We start from the raw sequence: 24,779 nt of genomic DNA on the forward strand, positions 1-24,779 counted from the left end.
CATAATTGTATGTTATGGTTGATGGTAAAGAAATGTCTTGTGATACTTCGTAACATCGTATGAAGTATTCCGTGTTGACCATTTTGTCCTGGTTCTATAATTCGTTGAGTTTATGTTAGTATTAATCCTTCATCATTCCCATCATATTTTGTAATCTCTGTTTTTCTGTCATCATTATCAGATGTTTTTGATAGTTTTGTTGTTCTTCCTCTTCTACCCAGCAATTCCATCAAGCTGGTTAACCTCTGTTCCATATTCATAAGCACATGGCTCACAGCGGCAGGATTCATTCATTTGGTAAGTGGATGGATGTGAGGTTTAGTTATTAGTGAGCCATTAAGGGAGGTAACTAAACATTTGCTTATCAATTTTTACATAGGGACCTTTTCAAAATCTACTATTACTTGTATATCGTGTTTAAGAAGTATACCAATTTCAAATAGAATTGAAATGAATTGTTATTTGTGATTACTGTTTTCATATCCTCTTATTAGGTATATCCACATTTTCCTCCTCAATATCCCTTCCAGGAACATAAGTAAGGTTTAATTAAGGAATATAACTGTGTTTTCCTAATGACCTAAGACTCAAGGAACTTCAATTTCGACATTTGGAGTTTGTCTAACCCCCCCCCCCTGTTTTCTGTCACTATCCACTGTCAAACTTCACATTCAAGGCAAAATATATTGGTAGCTCTGCTCTACAACTCAGTAAAGCATCACACTGTTTGACCACTAGATGGTAGCCTTTGCCTAGTATATAACAAATATACTGTGTGACTCAACAAAGATAAATACATGAGCACCTGGGGCTGGATTTAATCAGACTTGATTAAAGAGTTTTGCTGTGCAAAACACTGTTTACAAATGAGTGATTAGAGTCATTTCTAATTATCATTCCCTCCCTTTCTTATCTACATTTTAGGTCGAAAACTCTGGAGATCCTTGGGAAAACTTCCAGAATTCCCAGTCACTTTCCTATTGGGAATGTGTCTATTTACTGATGGTGACGATGTCTACAGTAGGCTACGGGGACGTCTATGCAAAAACTACCTTGGGGCGTCTGTTTATGGTCTTCTTCATCCTGGGCGGTTTGGTAAAATCTTGCTTTTCTTTCTCCTTTATCCCCTTTTGCTCCTTCGAAGTCCTGCCTGTCCCCATCATTAGACTGTTAAAAAACTGTTGATGAATGATGACATTTATATGTTAATGAAAAATGACAATGTATTACAAGATTTACTTATGTGTATTTTATGATATTTTATCAGTGCTGATTTTAAAAATGTTAGAACTATGTTGCCTGGACCAGTAAATGTTATTTCTTTGTCAAGTTGTATCCTTCGTATAGCCTACTGTATCTCGTCTACTGTAGTTACAGTACAATGTGCTCCTACGTCCCTCCCCTTATGTGTCACTCCTGTATCTGTTTGATAAGAGTGTATGTTTTTGTCTGATAATGTTATTACTGTTCTCTTAAAAGCAGTTGCGGTTTCAGGACACCCCTCCTCCTGTGTCTCTTCCCACAATTCCAACAAACACAGGGGCAGGGAGATGAGGCTTAGGCCAACCTGACTGTTACCATAGCAACAGCAGCTTTCAAATCCGCCCCTCCCCGCTTACCTTCCTCTTATCTAGCGTCCTGTTGGATAACAACTAGTCCAGTAACTTAAACACAAACCTTCATGGGTGTACACACCTGTGAGCACTTTGACACACATACTGTAGACCCAGCCTCCTCTTCCTTCTCTTAAGAAATGGAGGATCTAACTAAATCACAGTTACTGTGCTATGCATTGAGACAGCTATCGCTATGCTCTGATGACCTGCAGCTGTGTGGATGTGTACTGGGATGTGGCCATGGTGATAGGTTGTGTGTTTTTCTCAGTGCTGAGAGCTCTGGAAGTCTTTAGGCTAGTACCTCAGCCTGCTCCCTATCAGCAGCGGTGGCTCAATAATGACTTCAGGCTGGAGATCCTTTAAAGCCAGGAATTATATTAAACTCACGTCATTTTACTTATTCCGGCTGATGTAGAGATTCAGTTTCCTAGCATGAGTTAAGTATGTATTTGCAAGGAAAGGGCATCTCTTGATTCTTATTGTAGATGTTAGCTCAGTGCCAGTGAGGACTGCCATTGTTAGTTGGTAAACGTAAACACCACCGTGTGCTAGGATAACCGGCTGTGGAACTTTGCAAAATGCATCCAGCTCATTTTCCAGCCCAACAAATGAGTCTTAATGTGTTTTGCAGCTGTGGACCATCAGGTGGGCCTATTCAAATCAACCTGCCAAATAATCTGTGTTTGTTGGACAAAACATGGCACATAGGTTTAAATTCTCCCTTTAAAAAACTCTGCTATTCAGAAAAGTATTGGGTAACATCACAGACTGACAATTGAAAAGCTGTGACAAAATTCTTGCCAACTAATCAAGCCTGTTACTAAACATTTACCTTTAAATGGGGGCTATTTTTTAACAGCAACAACAGGATTTGGTAAATAAAGTTTAGCAAGTCTTTAGAAGCAAGAGAGCTTTTAACGTTTAACTTTTAACAGCCAAGCAGTATTTTCCCCCCTTCAGAAATCTGGATTAATTTACCAGTTTCCCCACAACCCAACCTGCGGCGTAAAAGTCTCTTTTTTAGTCTCTTCTTCTTTCTTTTATCTTCTCCTTAGGCCATGTTTGCCAGCTACGTCCCTGAAATCATAGAGTTAATAGGAAACCGAAAGAAATATGGTGGTTCCTATAGTGCGGTTAATGGGAGAAAGTAAGTATTCCAGATGGTTCTGCTGTTTTTTCTGTGTGCGGTAGAACCCTCTCTGCATGCCTTTTTCTTTTTTCTGTTCCATGCATGTAGGCCATGTTTGCTCGCTACGTGCCAGAAATTGCTGCTCTCATCCTTAATCGGAAGAAATACGGAGGGAGTTATAACTCAACACGAGGCAGAAAGTAAGTTGAAATCCAGACAAGGTGTGGTTGTGTGACTTAAGTGCACCCCCTCAAAGTTTATAGTTACAGGGGATTATATTTTTTTTGAACAGTAAAGTTAGTTTGAAACGTTAAGTCACAGTGCGTGACTGGAGACCTTGGCCATTAGGACTCACATGTCCATGCCCCTTTATTCTGTCTCTTTTAATCTCTCTCTGTCTTCTTCTTTCTCTCTCTACCTTGCTCTATATCTTCCTCTATCTCTCCTTTACTCAGAGCTCTCCTGAATTCATTTGTGTGCTGTTCATTTTCTTTCTTTTTCCTCCTTGACACATCCTGTGTGCGCTATAATTTGATTTGGAAAATAGAGCTTTCATGACTACTTTAGACCTTGAGTATACTAACCTGTGGTGCTTCTATGCAGTACATCTGCTCACTTCGTGTTGTCCTCTAATACAAAAGTATTGCCTATAGGGAAAGAATTAGTACATAATACATCAAATTGGAGAAAAAAATAGTCATGAAACCCCTACTATCCGCTTCCAATGGATTTTTTTTCACAAGAAAATAGAAACATGTAAACATCTGCAAGTGCATTTTTATTGGTGGTCTTTTTAAGCATCATCAATGTCAATGGCCATTGCAGGATATTATTTCTTTTCTTGTTTCATTTTGCTTGATTTTGTTTTTAGACGTTTTATGTACAATTATCTTCTTTATAAGCATCATTTCTGGCATGTTCTCTATGACCTGCAGTCATGTGGCTTTATTCATTGTTGCTCCATGAAAAAGCCTCTACCTGTTGTCTGTCACCGCTAGCCCATCGCATCATCAATGCTTGACGTGACTCTGGCCCTGATCTTCAGTCAGCTCCCACACCCTGAATGCTGGAAGCCTCGCTCCCAGTGGAGGCTCTCAATTGCTTTTGGCTTGCTTTTCCTGCTTGGTTATTGGTGCTTGCCTGTTTCTCTCGTGTTTGTGTGGTGGTGAAGTTTGTCTCCAAAATGTTTTGTTATTTATGTAAATGTCTATTTGGCCTCTCACTGCAGAGGTTCGAGTGCACTGTGATATATGTTTGACACTGTGGTCAGTGCACCAAAGTGCTTATTGTCCATTACTGTCCTTCCTCCCCCTTGTGGCTCAAACCTTACTAATTTCAGCCAACAGATATATTTAATACAAAAGTGTCTATAACAGGAAGGGTAGACTTCTTCTTTTTCCTTCTTCTCTTTTTCTTCTATGGCACTTTTCTTTCTTACTGTTTCTCTTTTTCAATATTCCTCTGATTGGTTCCAGTCACTCTGTTCAGCGGGGCATATTCTAGCAAGTCAGCAGTTGGAAAAAAGCCTTTGTTCGTTAATGTTTGCCTGTCATTGAGATAAGATTGATGAAATGTTATGTTTGGCCAGTGACCTCAGCCCAGACTCACAGATGGGTGTTGAGAGAAGCCCTTGTCAAAGCTGAGGATAGTTTCTCCCACACACTTTATTTTCTCTTTCCGCACCCTCTTCAAATTCTCTCTGCTTGGACTTACAGTACAAACATATGGTACCAATCAGAAGATACCCACCAAACACACAGGCTAAGAGTGCCACAAGGCTCTTTGCATAATCATTTAGATATGTATGCTTTTGGTGTTTACACGATAGGACCTGACAGATAGACAGAACTGCTTTGTCATGTGGCTTTAGGATTGCCATCAGGGTTCAGTTATTTAGCAGCTGTCAGCACAAAGAAAAAGTCTATCATGGAAATGAGATTAGGAGATTACAAGTATCCGACTGATTACAGAGCTCACAAACAATGAGGTCATGACACATTGTGAACTATTTTAAATGTAAGCCTTGTTTCATCTCGCTGCCTGGCTGCTGTCATTTGAAACAGGCCTTTAAGGTTATTTGGAAGTGAGAGACACTCGCATTGGATCCATGCTAAATTTCTGTTTTTCATAGTGTTGCTTATATAACTCTGTGTAGTGTAGCATTCACCAGTGTGCGCAGTGACAGCACTCAGCCTGCTTATGCTGATACAATAATGACAAGTGTTGCACACTGTTGGCGCCCACTGCAATCGGGACTCTGTGGTTTCCATTACAGCTCTATGGTTTCCATTAGCCTCGACTTCAATAGAGGGGTTGGCAGGAAAACTAGTTTCAACGCTGGCTGAACTCTGACATCTACTTTTGAATGTCCTCTTTAAGGGATAGCAACTTAAGGCCTAGAGACTCGGACACTATCAGGCATGAACACACACTCGTTTAAGGCTGAGTTTGATCTGCATACTATTACTCTGTAAAGTCAGAGTGTATTTATATATACCAGCACACTTCTTGAAGAAGAGTAAGTTGTATAAATTGAAACATTTCTTTCCGTGAGTTTCGTCACTTACCTAAGGATTAGAGCAGTTCCACCTGAGTGACCTCTGTTGCTGATGTTTGAGCTCTCTGTTTGTTCGTTTTGTATTCAGTGTATCCCCAGTGACATCCTGGGATGTTACCCGACTGCATGTTTTGTGTGCACGCTCTGTAAAACTCCTCTGCATTTAATGTGATTGTGTGTAAAACTGATAAGTTTTTGGGTTGATGTGTTTGGTTTTCCTTGGTTTTGTTTTATAAAGTATGTGTATAGTTTAAAAAGACCAATACAATCAGTTGAACCACATGGGAGGTATTTTGTAGGGGTGTAAGAAAATACCGATACAAGTTATTTGTATTTTGTAAAAAAGGATCTTGGATCTTTTATTATTGGTTAACATGCAAAGGTTTCTGGCAGACAGTCGTTCATTTTAGTTGCGTTACACACATCGATATACTGTAATAGGAAGTCGCAAAAGTAAACTCATGATTTCAGATTTTACACATGGTGGTGTGTTCTAAAATTGAAATGATTGTTTATAGTATCACAACATATTACATATATTGATTTGTAATCCCTGTTTCATTGTATGTATTGTACAGCTATAGTTTTGCTAACACAGCCCTATAGTATTTTGTTCATGAAGCAATTATTAAGGTTAAATCACATAATATATCCTTTTCTTATATCCTAATAAACTATGATCTCATTGTCCAATTTTATGCAACTATTGGCCAAGTGAAAGAAGGAAAACTTGGCCAACCTAAATTATGTCTTTCAAGTGACGCATGATTTCACAAGAATATTTTTTGTCTTAAACTCCTGAGCCTCAAATGTATGGCTTGATCAGTGGAGGAAAAAAAAGATCAGGGAAAGAAACAATGGTAATTACACGAGGAAGAAAGTTTTGCTTTGTGGATAAATCACCAACTACAAGTTCATCACTTAATGCTGAGCCCACACAAGCCAAATAATAGGCCACATAAATGTGTGTATCCCCACTACCCTTGTGGTAGGGCATCTGGATGCTGGGAGTAGGAAAACGTGACTGAGGTTTTTTCAATTTTCAAAATGAGAGACATCTTGTGCCAAGTACTGTCGGCTCCTACAGACATCTCAGCTCATCAGCCTGTGAGACCACACGGGCCTTTGCTCAACTCTGGCCAAGCATGCAATCACGGCTGCTCATTAGATTCTCTTAAAGGACAGAGGCGACATCTGCGAAGACCATTATGTCCTGCAACATCCACAGGCTGCCATTCTCTCAATATGTCTGTCACTTTACTTTGCCAAGTACACTTCAGTTCAGCCCCTATTGGTCCATCTGGTACAGGATAGGGGAATGCTGATCTGGACTATGGTTCTCATCTAACATCAATAAATATATATTTCCTTTAAACCTGCCAAACTAAGTCAGATTTAATAATGTTCTGCCATTTTAAACGTCAACTTTTAAAGGCTAATGTGTTAGCCAGAGCCTCTTTCCTGTGTAGAATAGTATAATAATGGAATTGAAGGAGACAAATCCAGTTTGATCATACGAACTTGAACAGTGAACAAATACGACCACAGTGATTTTTATTTTAGGAAAGAGTAACCCAATACTCTTAGTGTTAAATGCAAAGCTGTCGCGCCTCCAGGCACTCAAAACTAAAGTGGTTCATTTGTCTCCTGGCACATCCTGTTAAGTAGTGGATAAGGCCATTGTCATTACACAGATTGCCTTACAGGTCTCCGCAGGGTAATTAGGGTGTCTGCCGAGTGTCCACACTAATCCGTGTCAATATAAGGGCTGGATTCTGCTGAGCATATTTGGATTTCTCATTTAAGGGTTTGGCAATAAGATTTTGTGACATTTAACTTTTAAGTCCAGAAGGGTAGCTCAGTTTACCATGGTGAAAATGAAACAGAGAAGTGTTTTAAATCCACTGGATTAGCAGGATTAAATACCATATCTTGGTTAAATTCCAACCATTTTTAATAACAATAACTTCTAGTACTTTATAAAAGGAATTACAAACTGTGCTAGGACAGCATTAAAATAGTAAGATTACCAAAAGCCATGAGAGGAATTAGGAGGATAATGCATATCAAGCAGAAATAATATCTTCATGAACAATGACTAATACATGATGCAGGAATACTAGAACTAATTATTAACCGAAGCGCCACAGTTGTTAAATGTGCCCTATTGTGCTTTTTGGGGGTTTCCCTTTCCTGTAGTGTGCTCTATAGGTTTTTGTGCATGTAAATGGTTCCTTTACATAGTGACATCACTATGTAACACTCACGCTTCTATAGGCTAGTGCTCCAATACATTGTCCGTGTAGGCTAAGGGGTGGGACATCTCTCAGCTTTTTACCAATCACAACAGAGCCGGCCGGCTCACAAATCACAGCAAACTGGGCTCTTGTTTCAGACAGAGGGTGAAAAGAGGTGCAGAATAAGAAAAATGAAGCACTTCTTTAACATTAAGCCATGTAAAAATGTCACAGTGGAAGCACAAAATACAAATATAAACCTGAAAATGAGGATAATAGGGCCCTTTAAAACAGAATTTAAAGTAAAGACTAGATGGTGTCCATTCAAACTACCAAAATGAATGTCATATATCACGATATAGCTGTGGAGCTGACGTTTAAAGTTGATCACTCTGGCCGACAATGTTAAGGACACACAGGGACAAAACCTCAACTCCAAAATACTTCTAAGCTAACTTCCTTACTGCTGGAGTCAGCCCTGCGCACCGTCTGACAGATCCTTCTGCTGTAATGCGCCACAACTTTGCCAGGGGACCTGTCAGAAACCCAGTGGTCCTGTTTAGAATTTGTGTCAACCACAGGCCTCCAAATCACTTTGAAAGTTCTAAGTAATGTTCTGAATAAAAGCAAAAACATATTGATGTACATGTCTTTGTCAACATTCATTCAGCTCACAAAGCAGTGGTTTGGCCAAAGGGGCAGTTTTTATATTGAGAACGGATGAGAATCAAACCACTGTGGGCTGTGTGATTATATCTTAGATTTTCTAAAGTGGCTCAGAGTTGAGTGTTTGATTGCACTTGTCGTGCAGAATTTAACCACTTGCATTACATGAGGGAAAATATTCACTTTTATGGCAAAAATATATAATTCAGTTACTTGTTTGCTTTGAAATGACATTTCTTGACATGTATATAGACTTTTTTCAGTCTATATTTGAGTAAGATGTTAGAGTGCTTTGGTTTGACTGATGATCTTTGGGAGTCATGCCAGTGTCTGCAGTGATTTATGTTGCCCACTCAAGATGATTTCTTCCCCCCTTCCAGGCATATTGTGGTCTGTGGTCATATTACCCTCGAAAGTGTCTCCAACTTCCTCAAAGACTTCCTACACAAGGACAGGGATGATGTCAATGTAGAAATTGTTTTTCTCCATAAGTAAGTTGTTTTATTGCTAACCCTGTGTAGATTAGTGGAACACAATGTCTGAAACAAGCAACAGTATGTATTTAAGGTGCACTAATGCCTCTTCTCTATTCTGTGTGCTAGTATTTCCCCTAATCTTGAGCTGGAAGCCTTATTCAAACGACATTTTACCCAAGTAGAGTTCTACCAGGGATCTGTTCTCAACCCTCACGATCTCGCCAGAGTGAAGGTACAATTGTTGACGGGACTCTGGAGAGTTGAAATCACAAACAATTACTATAATGGAGGTTCAGCTAAAGTGTATAATACATTTAAATGATTAGGATCCAAATTCCATTAGGAAATCAGTCATTTTGAGTTCTGGTTTTAAAGTTCCAGATGGCATTGCAGGGTTTTAAAAATGTATTTCGTAAATGGATAGAAAAAAAAATTAGTCTAAGGCACTACGATCAGTTATATGACTAATTAAAACGATAACATATTACGTTAAGTATTGTCATGTACTGTACTGTTAACATATCTGTTTTTTGGTTCTCCACACAAAGATCGAGTCAGCAGATGCCTGCCTAATCCTGGCCAATAAATACTGTGCAGATCCTGATGCTGAAGATGCCTCCAACATCATGAGGTATTGTATCATCTGAACTTGGAAATCAGTGGAAAATGTGAAGATGGTGTTACATTTTGTTTGTTTTTATTGCAGGGTTATTTCGATCAAGAACTACCATCCCAAGATCAGAATAATCACACAAATGCTACAGTATCACAATAAGGTAAGATGTGACCACTCCCTCAACTGCCCTCTTATCCCCGTACTCCAGTAGGACATATGGGATAATAAAAAAAAGATTCAAATATGGACTTTTTTGTCCCTTGTTTTATTTGGAAGTGTTCCCATCACAAAATACAGTTTACTCAGATTCCATTTTAATCTTTAGGTATATTTATATATAATTAGCCATTACCCAATGATTCCAGTTTCTGTGCTAAGCTAAGCCAATCAGCTATTGGCTGTAAGCAGTAAACCATTTCAACATGAGAGTGGGCTGGATCACTTCATTTAACGCTTACATTCGGCCAGTGAGCAAATTTTTCCGAAGATGATTCCTTTGTAAAATATGTTTCATTTGCTTGGTTTTTCTGTGTCTGTCATGTGATCAGGCCCATCTGCTTAACATTCCGAGCTGGAACTGGAGAGAGGGTGATGATGCGATCTGCCTGGCGGAGCTGAAGGCAGGCTTCATAGCCCAGAGCTGTCTGGCCCAGGGCCTGTCCACCATGCTAGCCAACCTCTTCTCTATGAGGTCCTTCATTGAGGTAACACAGAGGACAAAATGATCTTGCCTTGTCTCGGTCGCTACTTCTGAACAGACCAAAGTAATATGGATGAATGAATTCTGACATTGGGTTTTTGTATATTAGATGATTTATTCAGGAATTGACGGCGAGGTTGTAAGTAGATCCTGTAGACTCTTTGCTGACGGATGGACTATATCTATCAAACACAGATCATTCCATAGACATTTCTGACATCTTTGTCCAGAGACAAGACTTCCATTTGAGAGTTTTCAGTCATTCTGACACATCATATTTTACTGTGACATTTCATGTGGAATCTGTTCAGGGTTTCTGTGGCCCAGAATTGAAGAGGTGCTTGTCTCTATCAAAGAACTGTTCTCTTGTCATAAAGATGATGGATCCGCTTATAATGACCAGACTGATGTTGTGCGGTGGAACATGTGCAGACCATATTGGGCCGCTATTGGAAAAAAACTGTGTTGCTTCTCTTCCTTTTTTTCTCTTGACATTCCCATGCTTGTTTTTTTGTCAGATTGAGGAGGACACGTGGCAGAAGTATTACCTAGAAGGGGTGGCTAATGAGATGTACACTGAGTATTTGTCCAGTGCCTTTGTCGGCCTCACCTTCCCAACTATCTGTGAGTAAGTATCACTCTTTCCTCACTCTGCAAGCCCACTGTCAGTGGTAGGTATAATTCTAAAGTGAAGAAAGAAAGACAAGATGTGAATGTCAAAGGCGTTTGAACACATCAGTCGATTGGCTGTATACTGCTGTCCTCTAATGAGTGCACATGTTTTGCAGGCTGTGTTACGTGAAGCTGAAGCTATTGCTTATTGCCATCGAATACAAGTCCGAGCAGAGAGAGAGCAGGTTTGTTTATTTCATCTTTCTTCCGCTAACATCAGAAATAACTGTGGTAAAATTGAGCTTGTGTGTGACTCACTTCAAGTGGGTTTTCTAATAAAATATCTTGCTTTATTCCTCAAATCCTCTTTTCACCTTTAAAAACAGTTGATATTCATACTACATTTGATGACATGAAGTTGGTGAATGTCATTTGAATGATAGCATGCAATAAAACAACTTTCAAATCCCTCAAAGAGCACATACCTTTGCCAAGGCTGCACAGTCATCTTAAAATTATGTTTTGCATTTATCGTGCCAAAAACTTCCAGGTGCATGGATACATGAAAAATAAGACAAGTCTTTAAACAATGTATTTTAAAGAAATGTATCAAAAACCCATCTTTTGGGTCTGTTCCAAAAACAAATCACTTTTTCTTTGCCCTTCATAGCCAAATGATCCTCAAAAGTTTAATAGAATTTTGAAAACGATGTTTTGAAATCCTGATATTCCGTAAACAAATAAATGGGACTGATAATACTGACTGTATGTTCTTGGTGGAGGTACAGTACACTAGGTAGCCACAAATCTGATACCTTTACCAAACCTTGAAGGTATGCAAAAATAAAAGTAAAACAAACTTGGTTGAAATGTAAACTTGGTTACGGACACGTAACCGTTCTGGATCAGCCATTCTTTGTTTCATTTCGATTACATTGTGTTGTCAATTAAGAGAAACATTTGTGCCTAAAAAGCCAATTTTGATTACAGTATAATCATGTCGTTTTTTTCCCTTGAAGATTAAACTTGATTCTACTGTGTTTCTGCTAAGTCTATATGATAGCCACTAACTGTGCATCAGTGTCAGCGTTATCACCAGCAACAACATGACGTACTGTTGTTCAGTGATCTCTATTGCCAAATCCCACCCACCCTTTCCCATCCGCCTGTGTCAAATGTTTTTTTCTGTGTATTGACAGGTTCCCATGGCAAAAACATGGTCATTTTGACATTACAAGCTAAACACAAACTTTAGATAGTATAGTATATTCCATATATGTGCCTTTTTTTGTCTATGGTTTCAATTACTTTGAGTCAGTTAAGTTGTTTTAATAGTCTTTGTTCTTTTTCTAATGACCCCAAAAGGTGTAATTTTACTACAACACATCTTCTCTGGAAAACGTACCGCCAGAAAGACAGATGCCATTTGCCATGTATTAATCACGCCATTGTCAAAAAATCTTGGCTCTATTTCAAAGATGAAATAATTAAATTGTGTATTTGTACAGAGTTGTGCTCCATGTTGCTTTACAAGGTGTACCTAGTTAAAAGGAAGAGAAACTTTCGAGAAAGTAATTTATCCTCTTCTTATATGTTCATGATAACTGTTTGATTTGAGATTTCTCTTGTTGTTTGCAGAAGCCGAAAGCGGTATGCCCTCTACTTTATCTTACTTTCCAAAGTTCCACCCAATCTCCGCCACTTTAAAGCTTCTGACTTTGGAAGTTTCCCCAAGGATATTTTCCCAAACACTATCTCACAGGCCTCTTTTCTAACTCTTTTTTATGGTGTCCTTTGTGCATAATGCACTAACTTCTTTGCAGGCAGAGAGGATAGATAAATTGGACATGTTTGTAGAAGTGCCGTTTCTTTGTCTTTGCTGTTGTCGCTGTACCAAGGCCAAACGCTCACCCTCTCCATACCTACCTCTTAATCTTTTCAGTTTTGTCCTTTTCTTAGTTTATTTCTCTCACTTTTAGTTCCTTTTCAATGTTGCTCAGTTGTTACCCTACTGTATGTTTGCTTTGCCAAGATATTTATTCAACTCATGGTGTTCTGTAATCAGTACTTTATGGTTGTTTGACTTAAAGTCAATGAAGAGTTTGTTTACACATATCTTAGACCTTAGACATAGTGTCGATAATCACTGATAATCTTGTGTTCTACATTGGCTAATTGGCCTATTATCAGCCATTGCTGTAGTCAGTGGCTGATATATATCAGGTTTTTTTCTTCATGGTTTTATTACACCAGCAGCACCTTGCCTTCATGATTTCACACTCCAGGAAGATCACGGAGCTGTTGAATTTGGATATGGTTAATCTAAGATGATATTAAATAATTATAGGCAAAGGTTTTCAAAAGTACATTTTCACTTTTGCATTCCATCACCCTCTCATGTGTCAGTGCTATATGTTTATCCATCTGTGCATGTCTGTACGTCTGGTTTATATGTGATAACCTCGAGAGGGAGTGTTTGTGTGTGAATGTGCATTTCTGTGTCCGTCTCAGCCACTTTGTACAGTCAAGTTGTGCGTCTCTTGAGTAGATGTTCTTAAGTGAGGTCACTTCCTGTCAGTTTGGTGTTTGAGAAACAATCCAACTGCACAGAAGTTACTGCAGCCGTCTGCATCTACGTACCTGTCCTTTTACCTGTAATTACTGTCTTCTTCATGCTGTATGGTAACTGCATGCTATGACACTATCACATAAGGAGTTTGATGCTTGCTTTGTTGCTCACAATATGAGGTTTTGATGCTCTTTAAGCTTCTCTGCACCTGAATGATGGAAAATGTCTTGGATATATACTTCTCTAAAATCTCAGATTTGGGCAGCAATGTTTGTGGAACTGTCTTTATTTTATTTGTTTCTTTCATTTATTTTCACTAAAAAGCATGCCAGGCCTAATGCCTGTTTACTTATATGGGGGCCATTCAATCTGAGTGAATGTGAGATGCTATTTTACTTATTGAAAGGGAAAATGTGGAGGGACAAATCTGATCTGCGTGACTGGTGCGATTTGATCACAGCCTGATATGCGTATGGATTCAATTGCTCCCTAAATCTTTTTGTTTATTTTCTCCAATGTAGCCTTATTTTCCAGAGCTCAGAGGAAAGATGTAATAAGAGATGTATTTTTCTGATGCACTACTTCAGAGTCTACACAGATAACACACATACTCAAAATGTGTTGCTATAATAGTTATTGCAAATAAAACAAGGTTATAATCAAGTTGATAAGAAACACTTTAATCCATCCCTGACCTCTGAAACATACTGAATGAAGTGTAACTGACACAAATTGGAAATGTAAAAGTGCAAGACTAAATGAAAAAATAAGAATGAATTGTTAATCATCTTTCATCTGGGCTTGTCATATTTTGAACTCTGTCCCTTAAAGGTTCAGTGTTATGATTTCTTACTTCACACTCACATCATTGATGATTGTTGCCCACAGGTAACCATTAATGACCAATGTGTGTGTGTGCGTGTGTGTGATCATACAGTATGTGTCTGGTGTCTACTCTCTGTCTCAGTCTAATTAATGGGGAATGATACAGCCAGTCGCCAAGTGCTTATAATTCATTTGTTTTTAGTGCAGCTGTTAGGCATGCTGTTATATATTTATTTAATTATATATGGGCTTGAGATATTAATATGATGAATATAATACTCAATTGCAAGTCAATAATATGCTTTTTAAATAGCAATGTAATTATTTATCCACGTATGTGAGTTAATCTGCCTGAAGACTTTAATACTTTTATGTTTCCTAGAGAAATCCTATATGGACTATAGCAGAGTAACTGGGTAGAATATGCTTAACTTTGACAAAGAAAAAGAGCTGTTCATTCCCTTGCATCCCACTGTCAATTACTAACACGGAAACAACACTTAGTTTACATGTTCTGTACTGCAGCCATGTCTCAGTGGCCACCATAACATTTGTTTTCACTAAATGACTGTATTTGAGTGTTGACACTAAAGCCACTCCATAGCCATAATTTTAATTCTTTCTGCCCTTTACTCTTATCTCTCTGTCCCCCCTTCTTACCCCTGGGCATTTAAAAAAACAACCTGTTGAGAAAAGAATTAAAATTCAATGTGCGATCATGCTGTTGTACATTCTGTCTATCCTTGTGAGTATCACATCATGAAATTGCCCAAAATCAGAGATGTATTTTAATGGTAGCACATATGACTCAAAACAAATTCTGAAAAGTAAACCCGGGATGTTGTGTTGAAAATGAAAAAAGACAAATGCCGGTCCAATTAGCGGCTTCAACAAAGGCTGTGTACCATTCCTCTTGATTAGCATGTCGTGTGCATGAGTTGCGTGTTTTCCAGAAGTTAATGAGCATGATGTGTCTTTTTCTCTGATTACCCAGCATCCTCATTAACCCGGGCAACAATGTCAAGATGCAGGAGGGAACTCTTGGATTCTTTATTGCCAGTGATGCCAAAGAAGTGAAGAGGTAATTCTGAGTGAAAGCTAATCATTTATTATGTAAAAAGAACATTTTGATTATTTTAAGTGCTCAACATTAATACTGTGTCACTTTTAGGGCATTTTTCTACTGCAAAGCTTGTCATGACGACATCACAGACCCTAAGCGGATAAAGAAATGTGGCTGCAAACGACGTGAGTTGCTGCCTCTTTATTTTTGTCATATTGACTGCCCTCTTTCCTTTTCCTCTCACTCCAAAACCTCCCTGTGGGTCTGTCTGTGTCATTATGCTGAAAACTAATAATATACCTCTCATTCTTCTGTACTGTGGCACTGTGTTTTTAAAGGTCATATATATTGTCAAACCATTATACCCTTAGGAAAGTGTTTATTTATATTGCTCCCATTTTGAACTTCCATTACACTCAGTATATCATCAGTCGATATCTGAGTTATTTTTCTTGTAAAATGTACAGTAGTGAATAAAAGAACGCGTAGATCTAATTTAAATGGTATCAGTTTACAGATGTAACAACAAATGAGCAAATCTACAGAAAGAGCAGTGAGTTTACATAGTTCATCGATATTTGGATAACTAAATCACAATTATGCTTATACAGTTCCTCCTTATCCGACTCCTGAAAATAAAAAATAGAATTAGCTATGCAGCCTAAGCCTGTATATTCAACATTTTACCAATATAGCTGTTTTGCATGAGACAATGAGCTTTTATCTGCAACCTTTATAGCTTTTTATAAGGAAATGACCCACTGTATTATCATTTTCACACCCTTCTAATAAGAGCTTTTGAGAGTATTGAGCTCAGTCACTGGGTCCTTATTTAAGACTTCACAACACACACATGTCCCCCCCTTTATTTATGCAGACATAACATTACCATTAGGCTGGAGCAGAACATGAATATAACCTGACCTATGTACGGCAGTCACTTGTCAGGACGTGTTAGCCAACGGATAAGTAATTCAGGTGAATATCCCATATTTCCACAAAAGGTTACAGACAATTAAAGTAAACAGCCTTTCACAGACAAAGCTTGGTTTTAAAATAGAAACCATTTCCTTCTTTTGTCTGTGTCATTTCAATTATTCAGACGATCTCTTGCTTTCCAAGCTCAATAGAATCAACAGGCCTTTCACACCACAGTTACATGTAGATAAAACTGTTTACTTCTGTTTGCTTCCTTAATATCTTCATGTCTCAGAGTCAGGTGATGGACATGGCATTATGTTTTAGCCAATTAGTTGCTTACAAGAGAGCTGCATTTTGAAATATGACAGTTCCATTACCGCAAAGGAAGTCTTACAGTATATTCTGTTCTATCATGCTTTGTTCTCTTGTGTTGTTTTTCCCATGTTTCTTTATGACCACTGACACACTTTTGATGTATTTCCTTCCCTGCTGCCATTGGAAAACACCACTTTATTTTATCTACTCACTGGTAGTGATTTATTGTGAGTAAAAAGAAAATGGGTGTACTGTTACTAGCGTGCAGTGCAAGTGTTTTTTTTCCTCTTCAGCAAAAAGTATACTGTTTCGATGTTGCATGTACCAGTGTAGCTTCTGCATCCCTCTCTTCGCCTCTCATTTCTACGCTGTGCTCAGACCAGACCAAGACCAAAACCGCTGAAATAAAACTCAAACCAGCAGCAGGCCTCCTCATCATAGGCCCAGTCAGGTGATGCTTTTACTAGTTGGAAATGGCAATTGAGTAAAGTGTGACTTAATCGGATGTGGCCGATGAGCTCTGCCATTTTTCCTAACTATTTGATCATCAACTTCTAACCACTATTTAGCATTTGGAAACCAATCTGCTGCAAGTCTTATGCCATTACCCTTGATTAACATCCTTTATAGAGTCACGCTCCAAGAAAGTATAGAAGGAACGTAATACAAATCTAAGATGTCGTACAGTAATCACAGATTTAGAGGAGCTAACACAAGGGAAGAAAAAAATTAACAAGAACCACTGAGGGTTAAATTGATCTGCTTTCTGTCAAAGGAGGTTTTGTGTGTGGCTGTGCTTTCAGAGAGCAGAAAATGTCCTTGTGGGAAGTTCTGAAAATCTTAATGAGCTATGTTGCCCAAACACAATCAAAACAATCTGGTCTCCCTCCCCTGCTCTGTGATCTCAGCTGCTTTCTAAACTCTGGGTCCTCGCCCTACTCTTGCCGAGGTTTCAGAGATCATCAATTCCTCTCAGAATTGAAATGTCACCACATCAGCGTTGTGCATTTCAAATCTGGACAGTTGTTGGGCCGTTTTTCTAGTTTAAAACAAATATTTTCAATATTGTATTTAACTCGTTGCACTGGATGAAGTCCACTAGCAATACAGTATTCATTGTCATAGCTTTAGGTTGCCACTAGATGGTGGTGCCAGGCCAGCGTCATGTCCAATAATAAATGATTAAGATGGTGATGTCTGTAGAGGAAAGTTAACCCCCCGAAACCTGTTCAGCAAAAATGCAAGGATCCACTCAAATGTATTTCTATGCATTTGGATAATATATTTAAAGTTTGTCACCTTTAGGGGGTTTCATCAATATTTTGTTTACCTTTTATATAGTGTAGTTTTAAAGTCGTGAAAGCTGAGACCATTTGTCTTCTATTACCTTTTCGCCTACGGAAAAAGCAAATGTGTATTGTTATCACTTAAAAGTTAAACTCCTAAGCTACTTCAACAGTTTTATTCATCCTTGCACTCTTGCTGAATATGGATGCTTTTAGGGGGATACATCAGAACGGTGCTTTCTTTGGGACATCCTTTGTATTCAACAAATTGCCCTGATAGCTTCTGTATTAATATTTTGTACTTTGGTAAATACTAGGAGTTGGTTGACTGATCAATCCCAGGCAGACAGTTTATCAGGGCAGCCATCATGTTGAATCTTCCATTAGGAATGCCCTGAAATGGACACCTTATCATATAGGCCAGAATCTCTCTGTATTTGTGAAGTCAGAAGTCAAAGACATTGTCGACGTGTGTGTGTGTGTGTGTGTGTGTGTGTGTCTTGTGTTGACCATTACAACCCTTCCACATGTCAATAGTGTACATTGTAAACATACATTTACTGTACTGTGGTCCTTCTGCTTAAGCAAAAACTCTGAAGCTAAGACATTTCAGCATCAAGTGATGGCCTCGCTGCACCTTTTCTGCCATACCTGCAAACTGTTTCTATACTGTGAACAGTTTGCTCTGTACCTCACCTTGTCGCTAAGAACAAAACTGTGTTTGCTGCTTGCTTATTACATGCTCATAAGGCAAATGTGCATGCTGCAGGATACAACAGTCCCTGATGCAGTCATCCCATGGGTTATGATCTGCGTTTCCCATTCCCTCCTTGGCCAGAAGCTGAAACCTATCACTTAATCCAAGATCTTATTTTCCGATATGGCTCTGAGTCAAAGATGCTGAAAGTGTCTCTGTAAAGGTACCAGACAGTATTAGTGTGCTGTCTGTTTGCACCTTGGTAATGAGAGAATGGGTACCAGGGACTGTTTCTGCCCAGAGTCACAGCAATCTAGATGTGCTACTCTGGGGGCTTTCACTCCTGCTTCCCTCTGGGTTCAGAGCTTCAAACATACACATTTACACACATATACAAACCACAAACACAGGAAGTGGCAATTTTGTTGGCTACAGGTTGGCTAAAGAGGAGTTAAACATTTTTTGGAACGTTAATTAAAAAGAAACTGATATCTCAATATATATATACAGTCACTTAACAGTCTGAGCTGATTTTTTAGACACAAAAGATATACGCAATTTTGCTTTCCTATTAAAAGCAATCCAGTAGTTCAACACATTTTAACATTACTTAATTTCAATTGAAAGTGAATTTTCTTATGTAAAAAGACACTCAATTACCCAACTTATTTAAGAGTTTTATACCCTGATTTTGCACGATTTTTGCAACCAAAGATACATAAAGTGCATTATATAACTTACCATCTAACGTTTTTATTAATGATACTTTCTCTTTCAAAAGTACATAAAGAATCACAGCAAAATTGCAAACATCATTATTCTCTTCACATTATTTTTGCACACAGACACATTAGAGTGAAGCTTGCGTTGGGGAGCAGAGCAGTGAAAGTGCAAAAACAGTAGCATGAATTGGCCCGCCTAGCCAGTAGTATAGTGTGATGCCTGGGACAGAGCCGCTACAGCTGCATGATGGGATACAGGTACGTGATCCACTCCTTTAGCCAAATGGATAGAGGATTTACAAATGTGTGAAACATTGTATGAGGTTTGCTGCTGAAGACATTGCTCATGCCTCTCTTCCCTGAATGCCTCCCGCCCACTATCCTTTCTCCTCACCCCTCTTTCCCACTGTTATAGTTTTGCCTTTTGACCTGTTACAGCCTTAGCACACAGCTTGACCTCTGCAGACTGTGTCAATATGAGGAGAAATAATGAGCTGGCTTTTGACTATAAAATTACCAATATAATGTCTAAATTTAATTTTTTCAGTCAAATAAAAAAAAAATGTTATTGGATAACTTGTTTAGGTCAAGTCATTTTATTTCAAATGTATGTCGGCGCTAACATGTTTAAGTTTAATTTGTGGCTCAAGTCTGTGGGAGCAGGTGGCTAAGGCTTGCACTTTCTGATGAAGTTACCTTCCGACTTCCCCTGGATGAATATTTCTCCTTTTGCCATTAACCTGCTGCTTTTCCTCTCCTCTCATCCCAAAACATGACTGTAGCCAGGATGTCCGTCTACAAAAGAATGAAACTGGCATGTTGTTTTGATTGCGGCCATTCAGAGCAAGACTGCTCTTGCATGTCAGGCAGTGTACATAGTAACATGGACACCCTTCAGAGGGCCTACCCACTTTCCTCTGTCTCTGTTCATGATTGCGCAACCACTTTACGTGCCTGTAAGTTACACCGCCCAACACATGCTGTTACATGTCTGTGGTGTGTGCTCCATGTGTATTGTACCTCACAGAGGTGCTGTACGTGTACCTGTGTGTCTGTGACATCTACTATGTGTGTAATCCGTTAACCGTGACTCCATATAATTTATTCATTTTTGATTATGAACAAATTTAGTGATGTACTTTTATCTTCTTTCAAATGCTCTATCTATCTATCCATCCACCCATCTAGCTATATATCCATCTATCTATCCATCTATCTATCCATCTATCCATCTATCCATCTATCTATCTATCTATCTATCTATCTATCTATCTATCTATCTATCTATCTATCTATCTATCTATCTATCTATCTATCTATCTATCTATCTATCTATCTATCTATCTATCTATCTATCTATCTATCTATCTATCTATCTACTCATTTTCAGCTACTTACTGTTCAATTTGATCATATTCTGTTTACATTTTTCTAAATTCTCATTTGACACTTATTTTGTGCGTGTATTATGTGTGGTGGGTAAGTGGTGGTGTGGCTCTGTGGTGCTGCTGTACTGTACAGTACTGTAGTTTTTGGACATGTGGCTACCGCATGCTGCATCAGTCATGCAGTTCTGTGATAATATCACTATTTGATTGAATGTTTTTTGAACTGTTTGAGGTAAGGTATCTGTATTCAATATTGGAATGTATTTCTGAAGGTTTCATCCTACAATTTAATGATAATGTCTGTAAAACTATTGTCTTGTATATTTACTTTGAAAGTCCTTGCAAACCTCTACGTTAACATTGTTTCAGTTTTTATGCTTTCAGTTAAATCAGCTTTGCTTCTGTTCTTTTTTTTCTTTTACCTTTTGACACACCTCTTAGTTTCACCTTAATGACGAAGATAAGAGAAAATCACATATGAAACAGTGTTTTGAAGGTTGCTAACAGTCTTGCAGAGCGTTGTAAATGAGCAGTGCGCAGATATTAAAACACATTTTCATCAGTGACACTTGTTCAGTAAAGTAACTAATAATGTCTCAAGCAGCTGAAATGCCCTTTCCCCCTTCAGGCAATTACAACATATCTAGAGCTAGAAAACACACAACAATAACAGTAACATTTTTTTTTGGAACGAGAGTCAAATCTAACATTTTATCAATAAAATGTAATGCTTAGCCTCTGCTGTTTGAAATGGTCTTAAGAAAAGTATCTCTCTCCTGCAGTCTTTAACAGTCTTAGACACATGGGGGGGGGGGAGGAGAAGAAAAAATAAAATTGGGGGAGAGAGGGCTTTTGCATGGAACAGTGAGAAAGAGGGAAAATAAAACCTAAGTAAAAATGAGAGACAAAAAGGAGCTACAAATAGTGCTTGATTGCTAAGAAAAAGGTGGGAGAAATATGGCAGATCACCCTCCTTTTAGATTTTCCTCTTGAGTGGATAGGAAATACTAAATTGTTCATAAATTACACATGGCAGCAGTAGGCCCAGCTATCAAAGCCTTTGGTTTAGACGTACAGATCTGATTTCCTCCTCAACATTCTCTCACCGTCTGCCGACTCAGCCTAGATTAGTGTCAAACACGCCATGATGAGTTTGGCTTGGCCTCTTGTAGTTCGGCCTGCGCGGATATCCCTCGGTACCAATTACTGGCCATTACATGGTTACTGATCTCACTTCTCCCTCAACCCCTTGTAGGATTTTAGGAAAGCCTCCTCTGTCTTAGATTTCTTTCCCTTTTTAACTCTGACTTTGTCTGAACAAAGTGAGTTTAGTAAAGGAGTGCATTGGGCTTTGTCAGTTAGGGATTGTTGGATTTCCCGTCCCCATTCCACCTCTTTTTTCCCCCCACCAGACTGACAGGATAAGACGTCTTTATCCATGATGACTCCATGCTCTTGTACATCTGAACCAGATTTAGTGCTTGGATAATTGATTTCTTAAATAGGCCTCTTTCACTTAAATGCACCCTGAGTACTGATGCACGTTCGGACCACACAAACACACTGTGCAACACAGAACCCTTAATTATAGAGATGTAAACCTCTGTGTTGCTTTATGGACTTTAATGAATAAATGAATACCCTTTTTTAATGTGCACTTATTCAGGGGGTTTTAGTATCTAAAAAGGGATGGTTAGAGAAATAGGTAAACATTTTGTGCACTTAGAACAAAAAAAATAACTTGTTTAATGCGGACTACTGTCACGATAGAGCTTTCATATAACAATTCTGATCATAGAAAGGAGTGCAAATAAGATGATACATGAGCATGAGTTGGAGCAGGATTTTTTTGCAGATAGAAGGGGGAAAAGCTAAATGATGTCTACTACTTGTTAACAGTTAAACATAAAGTTCAAAGTTCATATTGTGTTTCAAGGTATAGTAGAAAGTCAAATTCCCCTTTGTTTGGTTGTGTATACTATTCTTGCCTTCTATGATGTAGGTTTGAAATTGTTTCCAAAGTCATAGTCATTAATAGTTTATTTTGTGGTGTTTATTACTTACATTGTCACCTGACTATCATTGCAGTTGGCAAGTAGAGACGTGACAGGTTTATATAGATGAGAGGCTAAAGCTTATATAAAGCTGGGCTATGGACAAGGGTTTGGGACGCAGGAGATGCTTTCGGCTATTCCTCTGCCTTCTGGGCTCTGTGTGTGCGCATACATGTGCGCATCTCTGTGTGTAACCACATGCACTTTCATCTCTGTGTCTGTGCATGTGTGTGCATCTGCATCTCATTGCTGGGGACCTTATCTATCCTGACACAGAAATTATGTTTGCATTTTCATTTTCCCAGCCCTGCTGGTCCGTCACCAAACTTGCCCTGACAGCTCCTGTCCACCAGGCAGGCTCGGTCCCCCCCCTTACCCCCTGTCCAATGCCGCCTCGCTACGCCCCAGATGCTAGCCAGTTAGTCTGCCGCCTCTGCGGTGCAGGCAGATTGCTAGAGACAGATGCCAGGGCCACTGTGGGTCCCTGTTTGTGGATCTGTGTCATAGGCCAGCCCTGGGCCCTCGCTGTGACCTTTACTGCTGGAAGAGACTCTGGGAAAGAGTGGGGAGTGTCAGCGGCTCAGAGCTCAGTTCAAGTGCCTGCTGTACCAGTTCTTCTATTGGTACCAGTCTTCAGTGCCTCCTCCGTCAAGGTCATAAACTCTAATTCCCAGATAATTAATAGTTCTGGCAGAAGTGGAGACCTTGGTCAACCATTTTTGTTCAAGAATAACCCAAGATATTTAAAAGTGTAGCATTGGTAAAGTCTTTTTAAAAATGTGTGCAAGAGATGTGTACTGCACGTAAAGATCGAGTCTCTTTGTATTCGTGCTCTGTAAGCGCAGCTGTTTTGAGTAGCGAGTGTCCGCTGTCTGTGTTTTGGACATCTACATGCGCTCATATGTGTAGTGGATGTCTTTGTTCCCCATGGTGGCTTTATTTGTTCTATCTACGGATGTCACAATGTCCATCACAATTAAATCAACAAGTAATACTTCAAAATATGAAATGAGTTTTGAAAGGAGAAACATTGTTGCTGAATCTACCATCTACCGTAGCTTTTTTGATTTTTTTGTAAACAACCATTAGTCTGTCATTACATTTCATTACCGGTTAAGTACACTTTCCTACAAGCATGGCTCACTCTGAGAATGGACAGTTCATTTCACTCAGCCGTCTGTACCTATGCCGTTCTTTAATCGTTACCATCATAAGGTTTTTACATAATCTCCATTATTTGTACCTTTTAATATCTGGTTCATCCTCTTCACTAAAGCTCTTCTTCATCATAGTGAAGTTTTATTTTATTTTCATGTCTCTATATCCTAATGTGCCTGTTTCATTACATCATTTCTCCCCCTGTGTGACCTGCCACTTGTCTTTGCATTCTCCTCAGCCAAATATAAGTATAATGGATATGTCAGATCACGTAAGTGTGTTTCTCTGTCCTTCTCCATTCTGCTCCAGCTCTGTGTTTAGACTGTAGACCCCTCACAATGTCATGTAACATAAATAATACTGATGCTTTGCTTTAGTATTTGCCTTGTTCTCCCTTGTTCCTTTAGAATAAACTGATGTTGTCTTGTGTCTTATACAGAGACAAAGTAAACGTACAGTTTAATACGTGTTAAATTCAATGTTTAACTCAGATGCTGTTTATTATAACTTAAGTAATTTCAATATATGTTCACCATAAATTAAATTAATAAGTTCCTGGTATTTATAGCAACTGAAAATAAATTATTTTGTGTTTGATAATACCATGTAGTTCCATAAAATATTCTTTCTGTATTGTGCTGCATGTAGCAGCAGATGGCGCTACAACACCAGGGAACAGTGGAAGTCAGAAAGAGGCTGGCGTTCGATTCAAAGCTGATTGCAATTTAGGTAAATCTTAAATAATTGTTAAATGCATTACTTTTTTACCATACTGGTTAAAAGTACATTTAGCTTTGCAATGCTATTTGTCACCTCTAACATTTTCTTTGTTTTATTCAATGTATTTGTTCTTATAAAGCATACTGATTTTTTTCTTTCCTCTTTGAAATAGTGGCTACATCTAAGCAGAACCAAAAAGAATTTCAGCTGTCGTATATCAGTTTTAGTTTGATATTAAGAAACAACCGTGCATGGCATAAAAGCTTTTTCATGCAGTTGCAATGCAGATAAAGAACAAAGCTCGCTCATGCAGCAAACACTGTAAAGGCAAAGCCAGCTTCGCTCACATACTGAAGTAAACATTTGTAGTTGTTATTCCTCTACCTCATCATCCAGTTTACATTGGGTCACAGCAATCTGATAAAGCTTGCATGGTGGACAGTACCGTCATG

General features: G+C 38.7%; 1 protein-coding gene across 4 annotated transcripts in view; it reads left to right on the plus strand.

Annotated features, from left to right (window-relative positions):
- kcnma1a (potassium large conductance calcium-activated channel, subfamily M, alpha member 1a) overlaps positions 1-24,779 on the plus strand; it is a 128,921-nt gene that overhangs the window by 74,052 nt on the left and 30,090 nt on the right. For 3 of the 4 annotated variants that reach the window (XM_063874868.1, XM_063874871.1, XM_063874872.1), the window contains 13 exons: positions 222-297; positions 925-1,095; positions 2,672-2,763; positions 8,586-8,696; positions 8,808-8,913; positions 9,230-9,312; positions 9,388-9,457; positions 9,846-10,001; positions 10,516-10,625; positions 10,786-10,854; positions 14,998-15,084; positions 15,175-15,251; positions 24,256-24,336. In XM_063874868.1, the coding sequence (XP_063730938.1) occupies positions 222-297; positions 925-1,095; positions 2,672-2,763; positions 8,586-8,696; positions 8,808-8,913; positions 9,230-9,312; positions 9,388-9,457; positions 9,846-10,001; positions 10,516-10,625; positions 10,786-10,854; positions 14,998-15,084; positions 15,175-15,251; positions 24,256-24,336 (1,289 nt within the window). Of the gene's footprint in view, positions 1-221; positions 298-924; positions 1,096-2,671; positions 2,764-2,853; positions 2,946-8,585; positions 8,697-8,807; positions 8,914-9,229; positions 9,313-9,387; positions 9,458-9,845; positions 10,002-10,515; positions 10,626-10,785; positions 10,855-14,997; positions 15,085-15,174; positions 15,252-24,255; positions 24,337-24,779 lie in introns of all 4 variants that reach the window. The other variant, XM_063874870.1, reaches the window with a different exon arrangement.

The sequence above is a fragment of the Eleginops maclovinus genome, chromosome 22, assembly GCF_036324505.1.
Source record: "Eleginops maclovinus isolate JMC-PN-2008 ecotype Puerto Natales chromosome 22, JC_Emac_rtc_rv5, whole genome shotgun sequence".
NCBI classification, from domain to species: Eukaryota; Metazoa; Chordata; class Actinopteri; order Perciformes; family Eleginopidae; genus Eleginops; species Eleginops maclovinus.